This window comes from Acanthopagrus latus, chromosome 7 (assembly GCF_904848185.1).
Source record: "Acanthopagrus latus isolate v.2019 chromosome 7, fAcaLat1.1, whole genome shotgun sequence".
Classification (NCBI taxonomy): domain Eukaryota; kingdom Metazoa; phylum Chordata; class Actinopteri; order Spariformes; family Sparidae; genus Acanthopagrus; species Acanthopagrus latus.
The window spans coordinates 28965752-28989593 of record NC_051045.1 but is presented as its reverse complement, the minus strand read 5'-3'; the positions used below and the strand labels follow the sequence as shown (position 1 = coordinate 28989593).

General features: G+C 39.9%; 1 protein-coding gene across 8 annotated transcripts in view; it reads left to right on the top strand.

The window, feature by feature from the left end:
• plch2a (phospholipase C, eta 2a) overlaps nucleotides 1-22750 on the top strand; it is a 208199-nt gene extending 185449 nt beyond the window's left edge. For 6 of the 8 annotated variants that reach the window (XM_037104143.1, XM_037104144.1, XM_037104146.1 and 3 more), the window contains 6 exons: nucleotides 1440-1564; nucleotides 3343-3427; nucleotides 4920-5066; nucleotides 7041-7120; nucleotides 12630-13005; nucleotides 19952-22750. In XM_037104143.1, the coding sequence (XP_036960038.1) occupies nucleotides 1440-1564; nucleotides 3343-3427; nucleotides 4920-5066; nucleotides 7041-7120; nucleotides 12630-13005; nucleotides 19952-21585 (2447 nt within the window). In that variant the 3' untranslated portion in view covers nucleotides 21586-22750. Of the gene's footprint in view, nucleotides 1-1439; nucleotides 1565-3342; nucleotides 3428-4919; nucleotides 5067-7040; nucleotides 7121-12629; nucleotides 13006-17788; nucleotides 17818-19951 lie in introns of all 8 variants that reach the window. The other 2 variants (XM_037104147.1, XM_037104149.1) reach the window with 2 other exon arrangements.
• The last annotated feature ends 1092 nt before the right edge of the window (nucleotides 22751-23842 follow it).

The following is a 23842-nucleotide window of genomic DNA, read 5'->3' as shown; positions in this document are numbered from 1 at the left end:
CACTTCCTCAGATGGTGGGAGTAGATGAGGACGTTTGTGTTAGCTCTAGACAATAATAGAAATTGGAGTGCTTTATATACCTTCCACCTGTTTGTCTTGGCACAGTAAGGGCCAGTGAGGAAAACCCTATCTCCTATGATTTCAACAGTTCTCATGTGTCTGTGGTGGAATGATTGAAACACAAACCACTTTGTCACGAAAAAAACAATAATCTAGTTTTGTTCAGTAATGAATTTATTAAAGGTCTTCTAAAAATAAGACCAAATCTGCTGGATTATAAATATACATACAGTAATTCCAATATTTGGTTAAATATCCATGGCCATTTTCACCTCAGTTAGGTACATATTAACCTCAATTCTAGCTTGATTTAAATGTTTCTTTACCACTTCTGATGTGTGCTTTTGGTCATTGTCCTGTTAGAACACCCAACTGCACCCAAAGCCAATCTTATATGGAGATGATCCTCCTTCTTCATTATTCCATTGCATTATTCCATTGACTGTATTTAGAGCAGCAGATCCACTGACAGCACAATAGCCCTACATCATAATACTACCAGCACCATGCCTGACAGCAGCTTTGGTGTTCGTGGGGTTAAAGGCCTCGCCGTCTCTCCTCCAAACATATTGCTGCTCATTGTGGTCAAACAACTCAGTGTTTGTTTCCTCTTATCACAGAGTTTTCCTCCAGAAGGATTTTTCGGCATCCTCTCAGCCCATGTTGATGTAATGTGTACACACTTGACTGTGAACACTGACAGCCGTCATCCTGCTTTTTGGTGGTTTTGTTTGACTCTTAACATCCTGACCAGTTTTTTCTCAGCCGCATGTGATATTTTGTGTGTTCTGATGGTGGCAGTGACACAACTGTGCTATGCACTTTATATTTACAAACAGTTGTTTGTACAGTTGATCTTGGGACCTGTAACTGCTTTGAAATGGTTCCAAGTGACTTTCCTGACTTCAGTAATGACAAATCAACAATGTGCTCTCTCAGATCAACACTGAGCTCCTTAAACTCAGCTACAAACACTTCTATATGAAAGTCTTGTTTGTGTGTCAAATCAGCCCCATTGAAATGGGCACAGAAAAAGTCACCAGCTGTCATCAATCAGAATCACTCGGAAGATGTTAATAGGCGACAATACATAGAACATTTGATTCACTAAAACTGATCATTCAAATTACTGTATATTTTAAAGAGCTGTCTAACTGTATTTGATGGCACTCTTTTTCTAAAGAGATCAGTATTAGTATTTATTGTCCTTTAATGTTGTTTCAAAAGCCAGAGAAACATGGACGACAGATGCAACTGCTGTTGGTTGCCTTTTCAAAACAATTACAATGATCGGCAAATGTATATGGTACACATGAACAACATACTTTCTTAGTGAAGGATCAAAAATGTTCATTATACTTCCTTTTTTTCCATTGTAGGAGACTTTAACCCCAACCTGGAGGACCCACTGCCAGGTCAGATGAAGAAACAGCTGGTACTGAAGGTCATCAGTGGACAACAGCTGCCTAAACCCAAAGACTCAATGCTCGGAGACAGAGGAGAGGTAGGACTCACATGTTTTTATCATTTGGAGAAACATTGTAATATATTACAAAGGGCTGTCAATCAATTCAAAAATGTATCTGATTAATAACAAGCTTACTTAATCAAAATTAATCACACATACCCTATTTGTTGTAAGCATTTAAAAATATTTCAAGTGGTAAATGAGTAAATTAGTGAAAATTGCACAAAATGGTGCTCTATCAACAGTATTTTGCAGCCCCTCTCGAGTGTGTTTTGGTATTTTTATTGTCTTTTCTGACAGTGTTTTATCATTTTTGACTATTTTTTTTAAATAAGTTTGAAAAAGCAGAGGTACAATGGACTACAGTAGAATCAAGGCTTTTATCTCATCCACCAAGCTTGTTATAAGAGGACATCGAATAGGGAGGTTTGTAGTGGGGGAGTGGAGAGCGACGGTCAGTTGCTGGGCTCAGAGCAGACATCTGTTAGCCATTGAAGCAGACGGAAAGTTTAGCTGTAAAGTTGTCTAGTGGCAGTGAATGCACAGTACAGGTTACAGCTTGACTCTGCAGTTCCTTAATACAGAAGAATGACTTCTGTTGGAGCATGCTAATATCCATGCAAATTATGATAACCATGCTGAAATTGAAGTCTGCTAGCAATGGTACAACAGCTGACTATTAGCCACAATCTGTTCTCAGTTTGAGTAAGAATGTTAGCTGTTAAACAGGAAGAAACACTGATTGGAGAAAGACTCCATTCAGCAGGCCTATCCTCCACAATGTTGAGTCATTGGCCTCAGTCATGTTTACAAAGCTACTTTGGAATGTGATCAGTAACAAAAGGTCAAGGGGCATTGTGCAATTAATCTGTGTTACCTTTAAACACATTATTTAGGCTATAATTAATAAATCTAAGTTACTTTGTTATATTGACAACCCAAATATTATACTTGCATATGCATTAATAAGTGTTGTCTTAAATAATATTCCTGTGAAATTTTGCTGATTTAAATATCTCATACATGTATGACATTTCCACAGAAGTTATGTCAAAAATGTATACATATTGTGTTGCAGAGAACTTGCTAACTAGCGAGCCCTGACCTGTCCTGTCTTGTAATACCACTTTGTAATGCAAGTGGTGATAGGGGCCTGGTTGCATTGTCCATTTGCTCTGCGCCTATATTCCTCAATGCTTGATCCTAAGTTGGAGTATGAATTGCCAATTATTACACCAAACACTATTTACCAGACATGGAATTTCCTGACCATCATAGAATTTTAAGCAAATGGGAAAAGCAAGGGGATTTACCTGTGTGGAAAACGGCTGTCTCCAGAAGAAGCTGAGTGAGATGTGTTTATCTCAGCTCATGGCTAGATGTTTCTAGCGTACATTAGCTGCTTCTAAGCATAGTGCTTGTTGGTAGTTGGTACAGTTCTATTATGGGAAATTTCTACCTCCTAACTTCTACCCCCTGACAAGAGTTAGTGGAATGAAAGAAACTACACATCTGGTTCTGCTGCACTGGTTTTATGTATTTGTTACAGAAGTGCAATCAGCGGAGTTCATTCACTGATGGAATTTAATTAAGTACAGTTACTCTAGTACTTTTCGTATGGGTGACTTTCACTTTTACCAAAGTAATATTTTAGTAACATCATTACTTTCACTCAAATATGACTTTTGGGTACTTTTCTTTTACTATACACCTTAAATGCATTCCCCAAGCAAAGCAATACCCCTGGAGTTGTATTTTGGTTTTGTGGTTGGTATGAAGCATTGCCTTAATGGTGTAAAATGTCTCCTGTTCAGATCATTGATCCCTTTGTGGAGGTGGAGATAATTGGCCTTCCAGTGGACTGCTGCAAGGAGCAGACCAGAGTGGTGGATGATAATGGTGAGTTGATGGAGAGATGATTCAGCTTGTTTTGTCTCCATAAACAAGACACAATGTAATCTAAATCTGCTAGTTGCTATATAAATACATGTGCTGATCCAGTAATAGGGACTTAATACTAATGCAGAAAAAAAGAATTATTTGATTAATTTAAAATGCTGGTGACAAATATCACATTTTACTGGCAATTCTATATTTATCTAGAGTTAAATACCTGGTGTGCTTGAATGCTGCTTTCATCATTCCAGCATAACTTCTATTTCTGCATGATATATGACACAAAAAAGTGAGCCTTAATCAAGCTATAATCCAGTCAAAACGATGACATTATCCACCTAGAATGAAACCTTTATGGAACTGAACAATTGCAAGTGGTTGGAATGTGCAATGGTTACAGTCAGCAGTAGAAAAGATTTGTAAAGAGAGATGTACAGGTTTCTTAATCTTGAGCTTATTTCATCAGTTGCTGATGTCACAAACTACCCCTCTCTTGCTTATTGCCATGGCAGTATACAGCATACTGTACACTGTTGAGGCAGGACCAGCCAGCATTCATGGTTCTTGTATGCGTTCTAAACAATTGAAGTAGCTGGTGACTTTTTTTTAAACAAGGAAAAAAATAGAAGCTCATACAGCTCATTGGGTGTAATTCAAGTCTCCAGAAGCGATCCCAAAATGATTGGAAATATGTTATTTACACCTGTTTTTTAAGCTGAAATATACGCTATAGCTGTGAAGCTGAAAGCATTAGCAAGCTCCAGTGTAAATAATGACTTACAGCTCTACAAAAAAAAATAGCAAACTAACTAGCTGAGAGTGACAGACATACTTTCAGGTTGGGAACATGCTAGCTTAACTATTAGCAGGTAGCTCGCTAGCTATAGTAGTGTGTCAGCTAGCACTGTAATCACTCCTGTCTTCACAATGATAGTCCTGTTTGTATGGACACACTCATGTAGTCCAAACTACTGGCCACTTTGTCAGATTGCTGTGGATACTTGCAGGCCCTGACCATTGACCAGCTTATCCAGAGCTTGTGACTGTAAACTGAACCATACATGCTTTCCTGGTACTTGCATGAGGAGAGTTGTGGTGTGTTTATGGTTTGCCTTTGACTATGTAGTTATGACTAATTAGAGCAAAGCATTAGTTGAATGTGGCTCTCCACCTCTGCGTGTGTGCGTTTGAGCTGTCTGTATGGGTTCTGATCTATAATTGATGAGCTCAGCATGAGCAGACTTGCACAAGCAGCACCTCTCAGTCTGCTCACACACCCTGAATAATTGATGACTGCTGAGTTCACTCTCTGAATCTCTCCTTGACCGTCCACTCTCTCTGTCCTCCGTCTCTACTGCTCTTTCTCTCCTCCACTTTTATCTGCCCAACTTCTTCTCCCTTCTTATTTGTCACATTCTTTCTTTTGCTGTCCCTCATAATTTTTCATCTGTATTTTCTCTTATCCTCTCTCCAACCTCTTGGGACGGTTCTATAGGGTTCAACCCGATGTGGGAGGAGACTCTGGTGTTCACAGTCCACATGCCAGAGCTGGCCTTGGTGCGTTTCCTTGTGTGGGATCATGACCCCATCGGCCAGGACTTCATCGGCCAGCGCACAATCGCCTTCAACAGCATGATGCCAGGTAAGATCTGGTAAAGGACCTGCTTTAGATCGAAGTGATAGGTACCCCCTCCTCACCTGCATCTCCCACAGATCATGTTTATATGGTGGCGTCTAAAAGATTTGCCGTTACTGTTTGTTTTCCATGTTGTAGATATAATTTCCATAGACAGGTTGCTAAAATGAGACAAACAGGGTAAGAGTAGGGTGAACTTTATTAAGCCTCAGGAAGGGAGCAGTGTTGACTTACTCTAAAATAGTCCGTGTAAAGCAGAAATAAATTTGTGTTATGAGTTTGTCATACCACAGAAACATGTGTCATTGACCACTGAGCCAAATTTGAAAGATTAAAAAAATTGCCAAGTATATAAAATTAGGTCTCAAAATCATGGAAAAACAAGCGCTTCTCACTGCTGTGAAACGCTGGGGGCGTTTCAGATAGAGGTGCTGGAACCACGCCCACATGCAGGAGGGGATCCTCCATGTACTGTACAAGCACCTAACCTACAGTAACAATGTAGGAAATATGCAGGGGCGATGTGGAGGAGACATGACTGTTTAGCTGACTGGTTGACTGGTTAGCTAGCTGCAAACTATTCTAAGAGATGCCATCCAAGACTCTAGAGCCAGCAGAAAAACCACCGAAGCTAATGCGCTGAGTGTAAATCATGCAAAGAAAAATCATGCACAGAAAATGCACAGAAAATCATGCAAATCCTGGCCACGTTATGTAACGCGGCCATGATTTGCATGATTTTTTGACCTGCCCATTAAATCCTGAACACAGAAATCGTGAAACAGAGTTTGTTAGCCTAGCTCCAAAATTAAATTCTAAATGGTTGAATGCTTTTTACATGAAATATATTTATGACCTTTTTAACGTGTTTAGAAGAAAATGGCTGAATTTGCTTTACACAGACTTTAAATAATCAAATTAAATAATTGAAATTATTCTGAGATCAGCAAAGCAAAGGCTTTCGTTGGTAGGATCATAGAAGGAACTCCATTTGCAAAATGATTAAAAAGCTTTTATTCAGATTGATATATCATAGTGACATTGAATTCCATGATACAAACAGATGACTGTAAAAAGAATGATTGTGGTTTTAGGTATAGTACGTAGAACTGTTGGGAAGATTAACAATGTATCCATCTGCTCAGTATTTCTTTGTAGATTCTCAAGTTATGGCAGAGGATGCAAGACTAATGTACTTTTTGTGGAAAAAACAAAACTTCTATGTAGTAGCATGAACTAAGAGCATGAATTCAAACCATATAGACTTCAACAACTGAAACACAACTGATTTTCTTTTGTAGTAAATTGAGTTTATCTATTGTCTGATGAGATATTCGCATTTGATTTTTATATTGCATTCATAAGAATGATGTTCATATTATATCTTTTTTCAACTAGGAGAAAATATTTAGGTACACAGAGTTGAATGTCATCTGCAAACTGATGCCAGTTCCTATACAGGGTCCTGATATTTAATACCAGTACCCAGTGGTACATGTCGGTGCTTTAATCTCTCTAAACAAAAGCAAAAAAGAAAATTCTCTAAGTTCTAACCAGTTCAGTCATTCACTTCTAGATGCCAGTATATTGTGAGTTATATTAGTGACAATGCAGACCACATGTCAGTCAGTCTTTTCTAACGCTTATTTCAGTAGCATCTTGCTATATCCCTAGTTATCTAGGGACACTTTTTGTGAGAAACAATCTGTACCATAGCAGAACTACATTATGGACTCCCCAAATAATGTTGATTTTGATTTGCCCAGTCAAATTACCTTATTGACAGTGCAGGTGAGGAGCCAGAGTTTGTGTCAAGTAGTACAACATCAAGCAAAGAAAAGGACTGTCTTTCTGCTGGTTGACACAACAAACGCTTAGCCATTTGTATCTGCCCTGTTGTGTATGACTCACTGATATTATGTGTGTGTGTGTGTGTGTGTGTGTGTGTGTGTCTGTATGTGTGTCTGTGTGCGTGCACAGGTTATCGTCATGTGTACTTGGAAGGTATGGAGGAGGCTTCTGTCTTTGTTCATGTAGCTGTGAATGACATCACTGGTAAGGTAAGTACTTCTGAGGAACCAGCTGAAAATGCATGAGAAATCCCTTACCTTTTCTAAATTATTGAAATGTCCTCTAAAATCTACAAGCTAGAAAAAAAAATATCAAAATGAATTGTGATGTGGAAACATCTATCTTAAATATTGCATTTTCCACTGAGAATTCAAGAAACATTTCTTGTTTTGTTTTTTGTTTCACAGACAGAAACTTGACAGTCACATGACGTCACACTTGACCGTCACATAACATGGATGTAGGGCAATACAAAAGAATAGAATCAAGCAGCTTACAATTTTAGAACTGTTATTGTCAAACTAATACTTTTAGACCAATCTAGCTGTCCCCCATTTTAATGTGAGGCTAGGTTGCCAGATCAAACAGTTGCTTAGCAAAACAGAAGTCATGCAGTGGCAAATAAACTCACTGTGTTTTTTACTGCTTTTATTTCTGTTTCAAAATAATATTTATGGGTCATAAATAATGCAAGCATTGCTTTTCCCACAAAATCTTTTGGCTTTTTATTACAGTTGAACCCTTTGTTCATGTGCTCTCAGTTGTCTCCAGCCATATTGTAAATGATCACTCTGTTTGTCACATTGTCCTTACTTTGAACTTCCTCTTTCTCAGCTGTAGCTGTGTGCTTCCTGTTGTGATTTCTCTCTTATCCCCAACCCATTTTTTTGATTTTCACTCTCTTCCTGTGTCTGTTTGTGATTTCAGTGGATCTCTCTTTTGCCAAATGCTCCATTTAGAGGCAGGAAATATTTAGGAGCCCTGAAGCTGCCACTCAAAACTCAGGTGTAGTGGGTCCCAGTCGCCCTCTTGCATGAGCCACCCTGCTCCACCCTCTTTGCCCCCACCACCCCCCACCCCCCGCACACCCCCTTCTTGTCAGCCAACTGCAAGCATTTACAATTAGAAGGTCAACTCATGCCTTACATGAGTTGTGAAGGCTTTACCTGCGTGCTCAGTCATTAACCCCCCAAGTAGATCCAACCCACACAGTGAAAGAGCTGGATGAAGAAGAGAGAGTTGTGGGTCAGGAAACCTGTCAGGCTGCCGTGACTTGTCCCTTGTTTTTTTCCTGTGAGCATTTTTTCTCTTTACTCGGGAGGTTTTTTTTTGTTTGTTTGTTTGTTTTTTTCAATGTACTGCACTGCACTGCACTGCAGGTATATTGAATTTCAGTACAGCTGAGGACATTTATCTCCCTTTACATCTCTACCCTTGGTTTTTAATCACTTTGCCTGTTTTTTTATTGCCTCAGAATACTGTAGGGACATTTTCTTGATAGTTGTTAATTGTTAGATTCGTGCCTTTTTGAATTTTTCTTCTATACAATAAGTCTTTTTCTTGGTTTTGTGATAATTGCATCCCACATATCAGAATAGTGTCCCATGAAATTTCAAGAAAATAGCCTGACATTTTGGAAAATAAGGACTTATAGTGTTGCCATACCTTAGATCTGAAACTTGGCATTAGTGAGGCCCTGTTCAGACTTGGCTGTACCATCCATCCTCAGCTATCACAAGTGAACAGTCCACCAATTCACACCTAGCATTAACATGCATCTGGTTGGACCACTTGTATTTGAATCTCACTCGTGCTGCATGCAAATTAACACATGGGATAAACAGACACAATGTTTTTCACACAGACAGAACATAACTATAAGATATTGCCAAATTTAAGGACCAAATACTTCAGAATTTGTTAGAGACAGGGTTTCACATTTTTTTAAATACTAGTGCATTGCCCGTAGGAAGCATGTATTTCTATAGAAAAGTGGGAGTTTAAGTAGCTTTTTCATGGATGGCCAAATGAGGCTGTGTTTGAAGGTGGGACATCAGGGATATAATTGGCTGTTTTTGGCTATTTTTGATTATACCATTATATTTCACCTTAAAAACTATTTACGTTGCCTTGTTTGGTGTCATTATTATCAGCACAATTCACATGTGTGACTGTACAGTTATTTTTTCATTTTGAAATACTACATTAACACTATGGACCTAAAATCACAAAATAACATAAAATCAGAGTAGGAAAAATATTTTTTACTGTGAAAACCACAAATATGTTTAATGAACCAACTGCACTAGTTACAATGCAAATATAAATTGTTGTTTGCTAAATTTGTGCATAAGTTTTTGAAATTTGCAAAGTTATATGTAACTATTTACATTTAAATGCAGGCAGTTACGCTTACCCTTAGTCTGGTTTTGGATGTGCCAGTGCGTCTGGTCCGTCGACTCGGGAGAGGGGCCGTGGGGGTGGGCTAGCAGCTAGCTACACACGAACATCCACAGATTCCGATTCCACTTTGTTGTCCTCGCGTATCTGGATCTCCTCAGACCAGAACAGACTCGGTCCGGACTCGTTAAGTCTCATTAATCCACATCAGTCAGTTTCACCTTAAATCCCGTTCCAGCTCGCGCCTCTGCAGGTATAAATCCGCTTGTTTCTTAAGGTATGTCGTGGAAGGGAGCTCTGCAGTGATGTGGAATTCGCATTTTTTAGAGAGTTTGAGCAACAGGGAAGTAGCTAATGATGGTTACTGTTAAATGTATTTGTAAAAATTTGACACGTTTACTGTCAATGAAATATATTCGTTCAAAAATGTAATGTTATTGTTGAACAGTATAAACAGTGTGTTCAAAGAGCTGCTAAATGTTGGCAGGTAAGACTTTAGACACAGAAGCAGACAGGCTGGTACAAAGTGACACTTTTTAGAGGGAAACAAACAACTTCATGTCCTGATTTAATGCTGAATTTACAAGGAGGAGACAATGATTAAGAACATGCTGTAGCCGCTGCAAAGTTTATTCACTTACTCCTCACTCAACAACTCTCACAATTCTGAAATTGTTAAGAGTCTGGGAGTCAGTTGAGTACGCAGTCCTTCAGTGTTGCCCATCTAAAATGCGTCCTAAATGCATCTTGCATTTATGCTCGTACTTGGGTTGGTCCACTTTATATCGGATTACTCAGAGCCGATGTTAATACCAGGTCTGAACAAGGCCTTAGTCGCCTTATTTTCCTGACCCAGACCTCTTAAAGTGTGGATCTGGATCACCACACCTACTAACTTTCAGACCAGTCTATTTGTAATTTTTTGATTAAATTATTGTATTATATTGTTTGTCTAACATTTGCCATATTTTTGTTTTCAGAGTAAATTAGATGCTGTTTTCATCTATTTTCTTAGTATATGTGGCAACATCCACTGGCAAGATGATGGCTATTGGCTAAAAAATTTAAAAATAGCAGTGGGGGAAAAAATCTGAATGTAAATTCTTTTCTCCCACGATTCAGAATCTATTCACAAAGGCCAAAAATTAGAATTCTAAATGTTAATGACGTGATGTAGAGGTGGTGAAAAACATCGATTCATCAATGCATAGCACTATATTTTTTTCCCAATTCAGTATCAATAGAGAAAATCCTCTGAATCGATTCAGGCAAGCAGCGGCCCCCGACCACCCAGTGTCCCTCTCTGGACACATCTCAGTCCCCGCCTCCAGCAGCTGGAAGGTTATATCAATGTTTATATCAGACAAAAATGTACCATGCAGTCCCAGAAACAATGGCACTATATGGCAAATATGTATGGCACTATCAAAGCATTTAAATCAATATTGAATTGAATTGATACTGAATCGAATTGCGGCCTAAAGAATCAAAATCAAATCGAATCGTGAGGTTCCTAACAATACCCAGCCCTGACGTATGTTGACAGAACCGAAAAGGCGGAAATGAACAGTGAGGGTAGTGCAGCACCCAGACAATTTGCAGCACAAATGCTTGAGTTATCTCAGCTGTAAACATCTTAGTTGAATTTAGATCTTCATAGTTCAAATTAATGTATTTTTTAATTAATGCTGTTAATGTTTAAAAATGAAAAGGTTGGTGATTGTTAATCTTAAATTGTTGTTTGTTTGTTGTTTTTCATATTGTATTTCAGCAGAGTAAGGACACCAGAGAATTGTTTGGCACACAGTATACTGGAGCAAGAGACTGATGATATTGCCCCCTTTTCAGTTAATTCAATTGAGAATTGATTCTGAATCAATAATTGTTTTGAGCTGAAAAGGATTCTGAGTAGGATTGGACACCCAAGAGTCAGTATCCAAAAGAATCATGTGATTGATTCATGCCCCTGTGGAAAACCACAATTTCTTGCTTTTGTCCCTTTTCATCTCAAGCAGCATGTCTCTACAGTGGAGAAAGCCATTAGTCTGTCAATCCAACTCATGAATCCAAAATCAATTATTTTGACAGATGTCGGAGGGTAACTCAAAACTTAAGTGAAAGCATTCACTCAGCTCCAGTTTTGGACCAAAGGGATGACATGCCAGGATTTATCTCATTGCATGATTAACAGGGGTACAAGAATAATATCAAGCTTCTCGTTTGCCTCTGTGTAAGGCAAATCTATTTCCCAGAATGTTGGACTGTTTATAAGGTTAAGGGTTTTGCAGGCCAAAGGCACCTCAGGCAGAAGAGCGTAATGCATTACAGTCTGCTGGTAGCTTACTGTCATGTTCAGTTCAGCCTTCTTTTCCCCTTTTTCACTCAGCCTCACCTCTTTTATGTATCATCTTGGTTTTTTTTTCCGAACATATTGCTCCCTGCTTATACATGTTCTACAGACTGTTTGGATCTACTTTTCCACATTGTTTGAAACTCCTTTTCTAATGAGTAATGACAAGTATTTTAGGAAATAAATCCAATGCAAAAATACAAAGCCTTTTCCCATGAAAGCTCCATGTGGTTTGCAATAACTATAAACTGCTCCAGTTCTATTTCCAAGACTGTCAGTCAAAGTGAGTTTCACAGTTGACAGACAAGAGTCTCATGCTGTCATTGTCTTGATGTCCTCATCATTGTCGTAATTTCTGCCCCAGTCTTTGTGACCATCACAATGGAGCACCTTAGGGTACAGGAAACATTGGCCCAGTGTTGCATTCAGTCCGTGTAATGAATATTAAACCATAAAACAAACAGATGAACTGTTTTGAAGGCCAGCTTTACTAGTTTTCTAATTTTCCAGTCTTTGTAATGGTTGTACACAAAAAAATGTATATTCCGACAAAACATTGTATGTAAAATGGAAAGTCAAGCAATAGTAAAATTAGAGTCTATATGATATTTTTTTGCCCATTACTGCAGTGTTCTAGTTGATCTAGTGTGCTGGCCCCACTCCAGTGATGGTCCATCTCGGGTGCAGCGTAGCTCAACTTGGTGAAGTAAAACTCATAAAGGAAAAGCAAATAAGCGTGGCACAGTTTGACCCAGCACAGCCAAAACTGCCAATGGTAAAACTCCAGAGGAAACGCTTTATTTGAAAATTTTCCTAAATATAGTACTTGCTGTACTGTATTTAGTGTTATTGTAATAATGCAGTGCCACTTGCATTATGGTAAATATTGTTCATGTATGTCTCTCTGTGACCTTTGTCCTCATGGTTTGAGAGTTTGACAGTAATTTTTTGTTGTGTTTTTTTGTCAGGCCAGAACAGCCAGCGGCATAAAAGGGCTGTTTCACAGAAACCCAAAGCAGGCTTCCCTGGACAGCCATGCTGCTGTACAGCACAGTCGTAAGCACCCGTTTGGTGCCCATCTCCTGCGCCGTACTGCAAGTGCACCCACCAAAGGCCAGCCCAAAATCAAGAAGGGCTTCCCAGAGATTGCCATCGACACCAAAGACTATAGCTCAGAGGGTGCAAGTGAGGAGCCAGACTCTGAGGACAAGGCCTCTACTGCCACCTCTCAGCAGCCTACATCACCGTTACACCACAACGGGGACACTCTGGCATCCCACCAAACCAAGGGGCCCTGGGACCATCCTGACACCAATGGGGCTTTTCACCCTGAGAAGGGTAAAGGTAAGAGCCCACTCTTTGCTCACCGACGACCCATGACTGAGCCTCTGAAACGGGCCAGTCGGCTCCGCTTTCATGACCCACCTGACATGAAGCCAGGGGTGTTTGCCCGCGTCGCGCTTAACAGCTCAGGCAGGGTGGGGATGTCCTCAAACTGCATCACATGTGTCATGGGCTCCAAGGAAAGTCCAGAAGCTGAAAGAAAAGGTTTGGTTAAGGAAAGGCAGGGGTGCAAATCCAAAATGGCACAAGGGGTGAGACGGGAGAGAAGTAACCCCACCAAGAGACAAGTTCAACCAGAGCCCACAGCCAAGCCCCAGCCCCTCGCTGCTCAGACAGAGTCACAGCAGCCTCTTCCCCTTCCCAACTCATGTGTGGAGGCCCAGTTTCAGTACTCACCCCAGGCTCTCTTAAGACCGATCCCCTTCCCTAGATCCAAAGCCAGGCAAACTCTGGCCGCCCAGCACATTCGACCTCTGCCTGATTCACCACAGAGGAATGTGCGCTCAAGCAGTGTTCCCCGAAGATGCTTCCCCAACACTGTTACACCACCACCGGGCCTCACAGCAGACTGTAGGACCAACCTCCGTTGGCATCAGACAACAGCTCCTGACCAGGGCGCTGTTTGTGTCCCATTCACAAACAGTAATGTAAAAGATGGTCTGTTGCTCAGTGACAGTAGCAGCTGTGACAGCTTCAGCAGTCTGAGCAGCTTGGAGTCGCCTCCTATGCTGCCTCCATGTTCTGTCCTTGACAGCCGCAAGAGGGCTGTGGGCACCCTACAGCGTGAGATGAATGCCCTCTTTGCCCAGAAAATGGAAGAGTTGCGCCATAAATCCCCCTTGTTCTTCGCTGGTAAGATCTATCTTAGGCAGTATTGGTAGTGACCGTGCTGTGTAGTGGCTGTAGTGGGCCTTTTATAGACTGTAGACAGCTAGCTTCCATAGATGATAAGACCTTTAGTATTTGGTATTGTAGTGTTGTTAGAGTCATCCCTCTGCTGTCTATGTGATGAATACATAACCTATGTTACCTATGTGTCCCTGATAATCAGAGGTCAAGTCTAAAACCCCACACCCAGTTTCTTTCCATCATTACCAATAAGAAGTCAATTCAAGTTTTTTGTAGTTTTTTACCTGTTGTTAACCATGCAGTGTTTCCTACTTCAATTGACTGATTCCAATTTTCCTCTCAATGCCTTAAAATACCATACCTGATACAACCCCCATGCTTGACAGATGAAAAAAGTGGTAAGTTTTAACTGAATAGAAGTAGTTAAAATATGTAGTTTTAAATGACCTAACATAGTTACTTGGATGGTCTAAAGCAATGTCATTTCAGAAAACTAAAATCACACCTTCATACAACAGTGTGGGATATCGTGATTAATGTTGCTTCACGACCATCATTGCAGCTGACCAATCATTTTTTGCCTCATAACTTAGTGACTTGAGGAAAAAGACTGTGAAAAAATACACACACAAGCTATCTTTTCAAACACTTGGTTAAGATTATGAAAGGCTCAATTTTAATCCAACATATGTTTTACTAAACCTTACCAACTCTTTGTGTAGACTTATCCTAAACAGTGAGATAAAACTGAAAATAAATCAAAAATATTGACAGACAACTGTTTTTTGGGGCCAAACCAATGTGAGGGAGTCACACAATTGTGATATGGATAAAGCAGCCAATACACAGACATTGTTTGAGATCAAACACTTCTAATATATTTTACAGTTGAACAATAAACTCGTATATCTAAAATTACATCAGTGCGCTGAAAAAGTAAACTTCTGTGTGAATTTAATGATTATAAATTACCTTATTCATATATATATTTCAGGCTCAAATTCAAATGTGCAAGTTCCACCTGGAAACATTTGGCCACATGTGGTTACGTTAAATCATTGAAGTCCAGCTAGTTATAATAATAATACCTTCTTTTTTTTTGCACTTATCTAAACAAGGTTATAAATCGCTTTCACAGAAATCAAAAGTATATAAAAAGAACAAGAAAATGGACAACATTATAAAAAATAGTAACAAATATATAACAGTTACAGATCAGGCATCATTTCTAGGGCTGGGACGATATGCTTTTCTCCTGATTCGATTGTTTTACAATTTTTTGGATGCCGATTCAATTTAAATTGCGATTCTTCGATATTGCCAATTTCACAATTTTTTGTTTTTTAACACTAGACCATGTGAAAAAGTTTAAGGATGATGATGATGATGATGTCTACGGACTATATCAGGAGCCATATGCACATCACGTGAGTCAGTTTTTAAAATGTATTCAGCAGCAAAGTATTTTAAAGTAAATTTAAAGTAAACTCCTACATTTGAACTCTCTCTCTCGTTTCAAAAGCCTGGACTGCATATAAAAGAAAAAAAATAGTACAGAAAATATATATGAGCGTCAGCAACTTCTATTTTGGCACCAAAACATTAAGTTCTGTGGCATTTCTATGGAAAAATCCAGTCACACACCGTACTCATCTGAGTAATCTTGCTACAGCCGGCAGCTTTAGGGCATGCTGAGAGGCCAAATCGAGTGTGTGTGCGTAGCATTTGACATGGAGCCGGCTAACAGTGCGGCTAAATGTTCCTGAATCTCGTATTCTCTACAACACTATAAGGCTGCAGGTCTTTATAAATAAAGTCAGCAATTGAGTTAGTTATGCGTTTTGTTTTTTCAGAACTGCTGGGTAGTTTGTACAATGCTGCTTTGAGTGTCTGCTGGCTTGCTGCTGCGGATCATTTGGCTATTAGCTCTGCATTTACCTCAGGATGGTGTCTTGCCAGGTGCGCAGTAAGGGTTGTTGTGTTTCCACAGTATGCGGCGTGTGCATTACAGAGTTTACAAATAGCTTTCGACATGTCCAGCTCCACTTTTTCCTTCAAAGCAAAAAATCCAAAATGTGTCCACACTTTTGACTTAAAATGAGATGGTGGAGGTTTTATCTCTGCACGTTTTTGCAAGTAACCTATCATTCTCCACTTTCCATTAAAGCTTTTTCCACAAACGGATATGATGTCACGTTACTAGATAGTTGAAGAAAAACATTTCGCCCTCCATTGGAGAAAAGTGGTAACTTCTTTCCACCTTGGCTTATAAAGGTAGACTAATATGAAGCATTTAAATTTGGAAAAAATCCATTTAAAAATCGTGAAACAAAAAATCGCCATAGTTATGTGAATACATTTTTCTCCCACCCCTACAAATTTCCTTTGGCGGGGAATTCCAGAGGCTGATGGCCCAGTCGTCCTTGGTCATGAATCTTGACCTCAGAACAACAAGCAAGGGGCCGATCATGTGGTTTCAGACTTGATCGGAAAGACATTACATTCCAATCAGGGATTGGATATGTATATGATGTATATTTATTCTCATTATTTTGAATCAGATCTATAATATTTCAAAATAAATGGGAAAATTGTCGGTGAGCAAGGCACGGGTCAGGTATTGGTAAACAAAATGACCGGCCACCGTTGTCAACGTTTCTGTGCCTCTGATTCACGTCTTCATGTCACTCCGCAAGTAGTCCATTCATTTGTCACAACAGAACTTCAGTCAAAGCAGAGCTCTACCGAAGAGCCTGCAGTTGTTGCGGAAGGTTATCTGATGTGTCAGTGTTTCCCCTATACGCATTCTACTGCTTGATTTTCAGCTCTATACCCTAAGTTATCTTGAAATAGATTATTGTCATTACTGCTATTTGTATAATTTCTACAAGTCACCATTTAAGTTGAGTGAATGAAATCCTCATCATCCTATTCAAGGGCTGCAACAAGCAACTCATCGAACCGCAGTGAAGTTAGTTTTAGGTTGGATATTTGGCGGACATTCACTCGGGTCCAGACGCGACTTTACTGAGGTTCGCCTAGTGTCAGCAGCAGGAGGACAGTTAGCTCACCTCCCAGAGCCTCACGCTGAAAACTGATTTAGGGACCATCACTAAATGACTTAGTATAAATATATTAATACAAAATAACTTCAGTTTTTTCAATACCTTTCATGTCATGTGGCCCAGTGACTCCAAACCAGCAGCAGATTGTATTAATAAACTGGACAAATGAGACACAAAACCTTAGAGGATCTCAGGATACATTTTGGAATATAAGGATGTAATACCTTTCAATATAATGCAGCCCAATTCACCATCATGAAAAACAGTCTCAAACAAGCTGAAGCACACTGCTGTCTTTAAGTGTAGACATTTACAAACAAGTCTTGGAATGTAGTATTTTGAGCACATAGTGTACAACTAACTGAACTCAGGAAGTCACAATGGACTGACATCTGTAACCATATTTTTCCATCCTATGACATTTTTCAGGGCAGTCCACTTCCTGCTAAACACCAGCTGTTCTCCATTTCAGCCTCTCTCAGTAGATCATATGTTTGTCAGAAGAATTTATGGCACAGAACTGAATACACTACGGGAAACCACCAATGTTTAGGGAGTTGAATTTAAATGGTTTCTGGTCTCAGTATAATAGCTGATGTGTGCTGACATGTAATAAGTCGCATGATGCTGGCAAGTACTCCGCTTGTCAGTGAGTCATGTGATGGACACTTTGTCTTAGCTGCTCTACTTCTCGTTCCTTTCAGTGTAAAACAAATAATCTGAGGTTTGTTCTTTTCTCGATTAGTAGTTCTTAAGATGCTTTCTGTGTCCTGTAAGCTGTTTCCTTGCATCTCTTCTCCCTCTTCTTTCCAGTTTTGCTAAACTCCTTTTTCCTCTCTGTCCCTTTTGCACGCCTTCTCTGTTCCTAGTGCAGAATTGAGGGGATGACCAGAGCCAGGTAAACCACGGAATGCATGCAACCTTTGAATATATCCTGTACACCTTCACCTTCATTTCACCCATCAGTCTGTCTGTCTCACCAGGCTGCTTCTCTCATTGCCCATATGTCACACCTGTGGAGCTAGGCTGGGGTTTATCCATATTCTTCTCTGTTTTCATATATTCATATATAGAAAGAGCACTAACTCAAAATGACTTTAGTGGAAGAAAAAGGACCCTCAGCTTTGTCTGTTCATATCATTACAAAGTGGATCGGGTCCAGACACAATTCATGAAGCTGTCTGTTTGTTTCTCTCACTGTGTTGCTGCCTGTACAGTGTTTTGAGTCCTAAAGGTTTATTGCAACTTAAAGGAAAAGTTCACCTAAAAAAGAAAAGTCATTATACCCACCCTCCATATGCTGATGGATGGAAAATTTGTTCTAAAATGTACAGACACAAAGGAAAATAAACATAAAATGGCTCCATACAGTTTCCAAGTATAGAGTCATAAAGTCTCCAAAAGTGCTGAGAACGAAATTGATTTGAAAAGATGACCAAAAACCCCCTTTGTAGCTGCACTGAGGTGGATACACAACCTTGACCGAGTGTTGGTGTAAATAACTACTTTTCAAATTCATTTTAGAACATGAGGCTTCTATAGATTGTATTTAAGCCTATATGGAGCCATCAGGTATTTAAGAGAAAGCTGTTTTGCAAACTACGACACTACATTTGTGGGGGGAGTAGATAATAACTGAATTTTCATTTTTCATCATCTACTCTCCATGTTAGTTGCTGAGATCTGTGAACAGTGACTCTAATAAGTCATGACAAGAGAAAACAAAAACAAATAGTAAAGAAGGTTTTTGTAATGTGTTAGTTACATACAGTACATGCAGCATTAACAACAAAAATGCATTCACAAATTGCTACAAAGACAAGATTTAAAATGTTGTAAAGAGGAACTGTCGGAATAATACCTTTCTTGACATTAAAGGGATATTCCAGTGTAAATTTAATCCATGGTCTAACACGCCTTGACTCCGAGTATGACCCCCCTTCGAGAGATAAAGTTTGCGGACCGCTAGCTTACATAGTTTTAGCATCCTCAGAAACGACCGCACAACAACAATACACTGCAGCAAATGGATCCAAGTATAAATTGCCATCAAAAAGCCACAAATAATGCTCAGAACGGGGGGGTCGTACTCTGTGTCAAGGTGTGTCAGATTATGAATTAAACACCAGAATATCCCTTTAAGGAAACATAGCTTTAGAAACGTTTGAGAAATGTTCTCACGCCCTTCACCAGGAAATGGAGTCAGATACATCTGAGCCATTTTGAGGACAACTGAGTAATTTTCAAAACTATTTCATATTAAAAAACAATGCTCAGTAAATGACAAAATTGTGAAATAATGTATCTGTCAGTCTAACAGAAACATGCTCCATAGGTGTCAGACAAAGATAGAAAAGCGTAAGTTCAAAATAGGACATATTTTTACAAATTACAATATACAAAAATAGTACTTATATATTACATTATACCATAAAAATACTCCTTCTTGGAAAATATACAGTAAGAATTTCTTAAAGTGTGTTTTTTTAGCTTAAAGATGTACTTGGCAAGATCCCTGGCACTTATTTTTTTTCATCTGCGCCAAACTACTTCCATATGAAACTTCCATTACAAGAAAATGGAAACCAGAGGCATTATGAATTTTTGAAAATGAAAGATGCTTCTTTCAGATGAAAAATTAATTAACCACATTGTGCTACGACTATTTAAATTTATGCATGTTGTAAATAATCCTTGGGGTTGGATGTTTTAGGATGTTAAGGATAGATTTCAATCCAGTCCAGTGAAAAATAAGCAGTTAGTGAAGCTTAGCATAGACATCACCAACTCTTTGACTCAGATAAGTTGCTACAAGTTGAGTCCTCATTTTTTGCGACATTCTTCTTTATTATTGTATGATGAATATAGTTTTTCTATGCAGTATTTCAAATCTGCATTCTGGAAAAAACAAAGCGCTTCAGGGTTCGGACGCTAGTTTTGAAGCATACAGGTATCACTTTCATAGCCAAAAGGCTTTCAGTGAATGGAGATTGTAACAATAAATGATGTCTTTGTTGTTCTTCTTTCCACAGACTGTTCCACAGTGCAGAGACCAGCTCCCCCATTTCTAGCACTGAACTCTGAAGACCCCAGGAACACACATGTCATCTGCTCAGTCTCCACTCCAGGAAAGAGCCTGTCTTTGCATCAGTCCTCATCTGCACCACTGCACTCAGCATCCACAGCAATAAATACAGATCCCCCACTGACTGTTCCTTCAAATGGGGTGGTGGACAGTCCTATCAAGGTGAGCAGGGACCCTAAGAAACCCCCTACCCTTTCCACAACCACGTCATCCACTCTGATGAACCCTGTCGAGAAAACTGGACCATCACAGAGTGCTCAAAACATTGAGACCTACAGAAGCAAACATTCATTCATGGAGCACATGCAAAACCAGAAACAAAACCTAGAAACTCTGACACATAAGAAAAATGACCCAGCAGACTTAAAGTTTGATCGAAGAACAGAGCCTTGTGCTGCAGCATGCGTGTCAACTGGAACCCCTCAAGTCCCTGCAGCTGATATAGCCCAGACCAGGCGAGCACTTTTTAGCAGCACACCAGTAAGGAGAACAAAAAGTGAGGGACATGTTCAAGTGGCTCAGTCAGCAGTACCAGAAGTCTGCACAGATGCTACCATGAACGACCGCCTTTGGAGCAAGTTAGAGCCAGGCAGCCACCGTGACAGCATGTCTTCATCCTCTAGCATTTCTTCCAGCGACACCGTCATTGACCTATCCCTGCCTAACTTGGCCAGGAAGAGCCTCACTAGCCTGCACACAGCTGGCAGCACCTGCGATCCTCCCTGGGTCAACTGCCGTCGCTCAGCATTAGTCTCCTATGATGCCCTGCGAGTCAGCAAGAGTAAATCAAACCCCAATCTTCAACAACATGAGTGCCCCAAAGATGAGCTTAAGCCTCGCCCCTTACAGTTACCCAAGGAAGATACCATGGACTCACCCAGCAGACTGACTCAAAGGAGGCACACATGGAGCAGGCTCTATATGGAAGGGCTCAAACAGTCATCAGCTAGCAGGCCATCCTCTGCAGCTACAACACCAACAACTACAGCTTCCTTGTCCAAAAGCCTTGGGGATCTGACCTCTGATGACATTTCCTGTAATTTTGACAGCAAGTATCGGAGCATCAGCCGGAGCTTCATTGTTAGGCCAACCAGGGAACAGATCCACAAGGGAAGCTCGCTGAAGTCTCGACCATCCAGCAACCTGACTGAGCAACTGAGGAAGCTGACAAATGTGGAGCCCCTGACAGCTAGCGACTTCGCCCATGAAAACAGGCCTAGAGAATCACAGGAGGAGACTGTGGATGAGACCCTGGTACGTAGGACCTCCTCAAGGAGCCAAAGCAGGGTGCGGTACATTGCAAACAGGGCGAAGAAGGCCCAGGAGAGGCAGAGGCTGCAGGGCCTGATCCAGGGCAGAAGTGCAAGCTTCAGCCTCACTGGTAGCATTGGCGATGGCAGTAGTGCTAGCCCCATTGAGGAGCGAGGGAATCCTGAAGGGGCATGTTGCGTGGCCCAGAGTCCGTGCACCAGTCTGGACCTGCTGAGTCAGCTCACACCCCTAGGAACTCCCTCCCCGAGACAGTCCCAGTCATCCCCAGACCCTGAAAACAGTGAAGTCTTTTTCATGCTCAAACTCTAAGAACTGCCTGACTTGGAACTGAGTCAGACAGACACAGCTGGAAACTTTGGAACACACTCCAGTTTTTCTAAAGTAGAAATTCTTTGGAAATAAAGTTGCAGATCTTTACTGATATCTCACAGAAAACTGGTTCACAATGCTGATCATTTCAGTGTCTCACAGAAAACTGTGTTCTGCTATACGTAATCCATAAACGATCAATTCTGTATCTTGTGCAAGATCCATTTTTTAAACTGTGCATTCAGAAAAACATTGTCTTGAAGCTACTGGAGAGCATTTCTTCTAAGAGCAACTACTACAGCTCAGTCAGCTGTTTGCATCACATCTTTGGTAATTGCCAGAATGTATTTAGTGAAAAATACCTGGAGTTTTTATATAGCTGTTTATGTTGAGTGTGACCGCTCTCATGTTTGAGTATTTTTTGGGAACTTGAGCATACAGTAGCAATAGAACATGATTAGAGGGCAGGATTTGAAGTGATCCATACTTTTTATTTTTACTTTACTATAATTGTAATGGCATACTTTAACTGAGCACAAATTTAGATGCATTCATCCATCTGCTAGCAATACTCTGAAAATGATGGCATGGTACCATGTTGAATATAATGTACAGTTTGATTCTGAAAATTGAGGCTTATCTCATGTCTTTGCTAAAAAAAAGGAAGGAATTACTCCTATAATGCAGATCAAAAAGTCTTCATTTTTAGTATTTTTGTGTATTGGTCCCATTGTAATTTGACTGAGCTGCCAATATTTTGCAAACCTCTCTAATCTGTGGCATGTCAAAGCACTTTGATCCTGTACATTAAAGCAGTGGTGGACTACTCCACAGCAAGTTTAGTCCTTTTTAAGTTGACTGCATGTCTTTTATGTACTGTGATGTTATTTTACATAGACTTTTTATATTTAGATTTGTTAATATTCCAAACTTATGTTTCGTATAATCTGACGTTGGTCACAACAGCATCATGCCTGAAACCCTGTGTTCTCATTGGTTCATGATATTAATACAAGATGGAACTGATCCGTAATGAAGCACGTTTATTTGTTGGCCTGCTGTATTGTTTGCACTGCAATGCCAGTTCTTTGTGCAAAATTTGAGGGACAATATTTAATTCAAACATTGTGTAATTATGACTTGAATAAATCTCAAATGAATATTATTGAAATCTTAAGAGCTCATTTATTTCATTTGCACTCAATCTATCAACAGCTGCTTGGGCTCACAGACACAGAGGAGTTGTTAACTTACCAGTTAAACTGAGCCTTATACAAGCTGACATGTGAAAGCCCTTGGTTTTGGTGTTGGCAGGGGCCGCTTGCAGCTCTAATTATGGACTCTGTTGGAGTCTGTGTTTACCAGCCATCACCTTTCTCAACCTCTCTGGCAACCACCCCCAGACCTCCTGCAGGAAGGCAGAATGTTCCAGAGCAAAAACTTGAAGCTACAAGAGAAAAATATCTTTTTTGTGCTGCTTAACAAACATGATTGGACTTCTTTTGGTCATTTTACTCCATACTTTGCCCATTCCTGTTTCTGATTTCACGGTTGTCCTTTATTTCTCCTGATTTATGACAAGTTACCACAACCCATTCTGGCACTGTACAGTGTATTGTCTGTTGTTGCAACTAGTTAGTAAGAAATGGAGACTAGAAAGACATCTCAGATGACGTGTTTTTCATTAGAAGTTATAAAGGAAAGGAGCATGTGTTTTGTAAAATCTGCTACGTCAATTTTTCTGTTGTTCACAGGGGTCACACCGACGTTAATCACAGACAGGAGGCAGTGGAGTGCACAGATTCTCTAGGAGGCCCAAAACAATTATTAAAGAATTCAAAGTATTTAACATAATAAATGATGTTGTGTTGCCCCTGCTATTTTTTAAATTTTGCTCCAAATCTGTGAGTTTAGCAGGAAACGTCAGGCCTTGTGTCATACAATCACAGCTGTTTGCAATCAAAGTGATGAGCTTTGTAACAGTTCGTCAGATTTGCCGTTGAAACTGGTGATGTACATTACATTCTAAAACCAGCAACTTCACAAGCTTGGTGCTAACTCATAAGCATAAACCGCACTTCACTGAGACCTGACATAAACTAAGTCAAACTCACCAGTACTGTCTTAATTTGTCTTTCCTCGGTCACAGCTTGGTCAAAATAAATCATCAATTCCTAGAGTAAAAAATGTCTAATTATTCCAGCTCTACGTAGCTTTTTCTCCAGTTACTGATGTGTGACTTTCTTGCTCCTCTCAC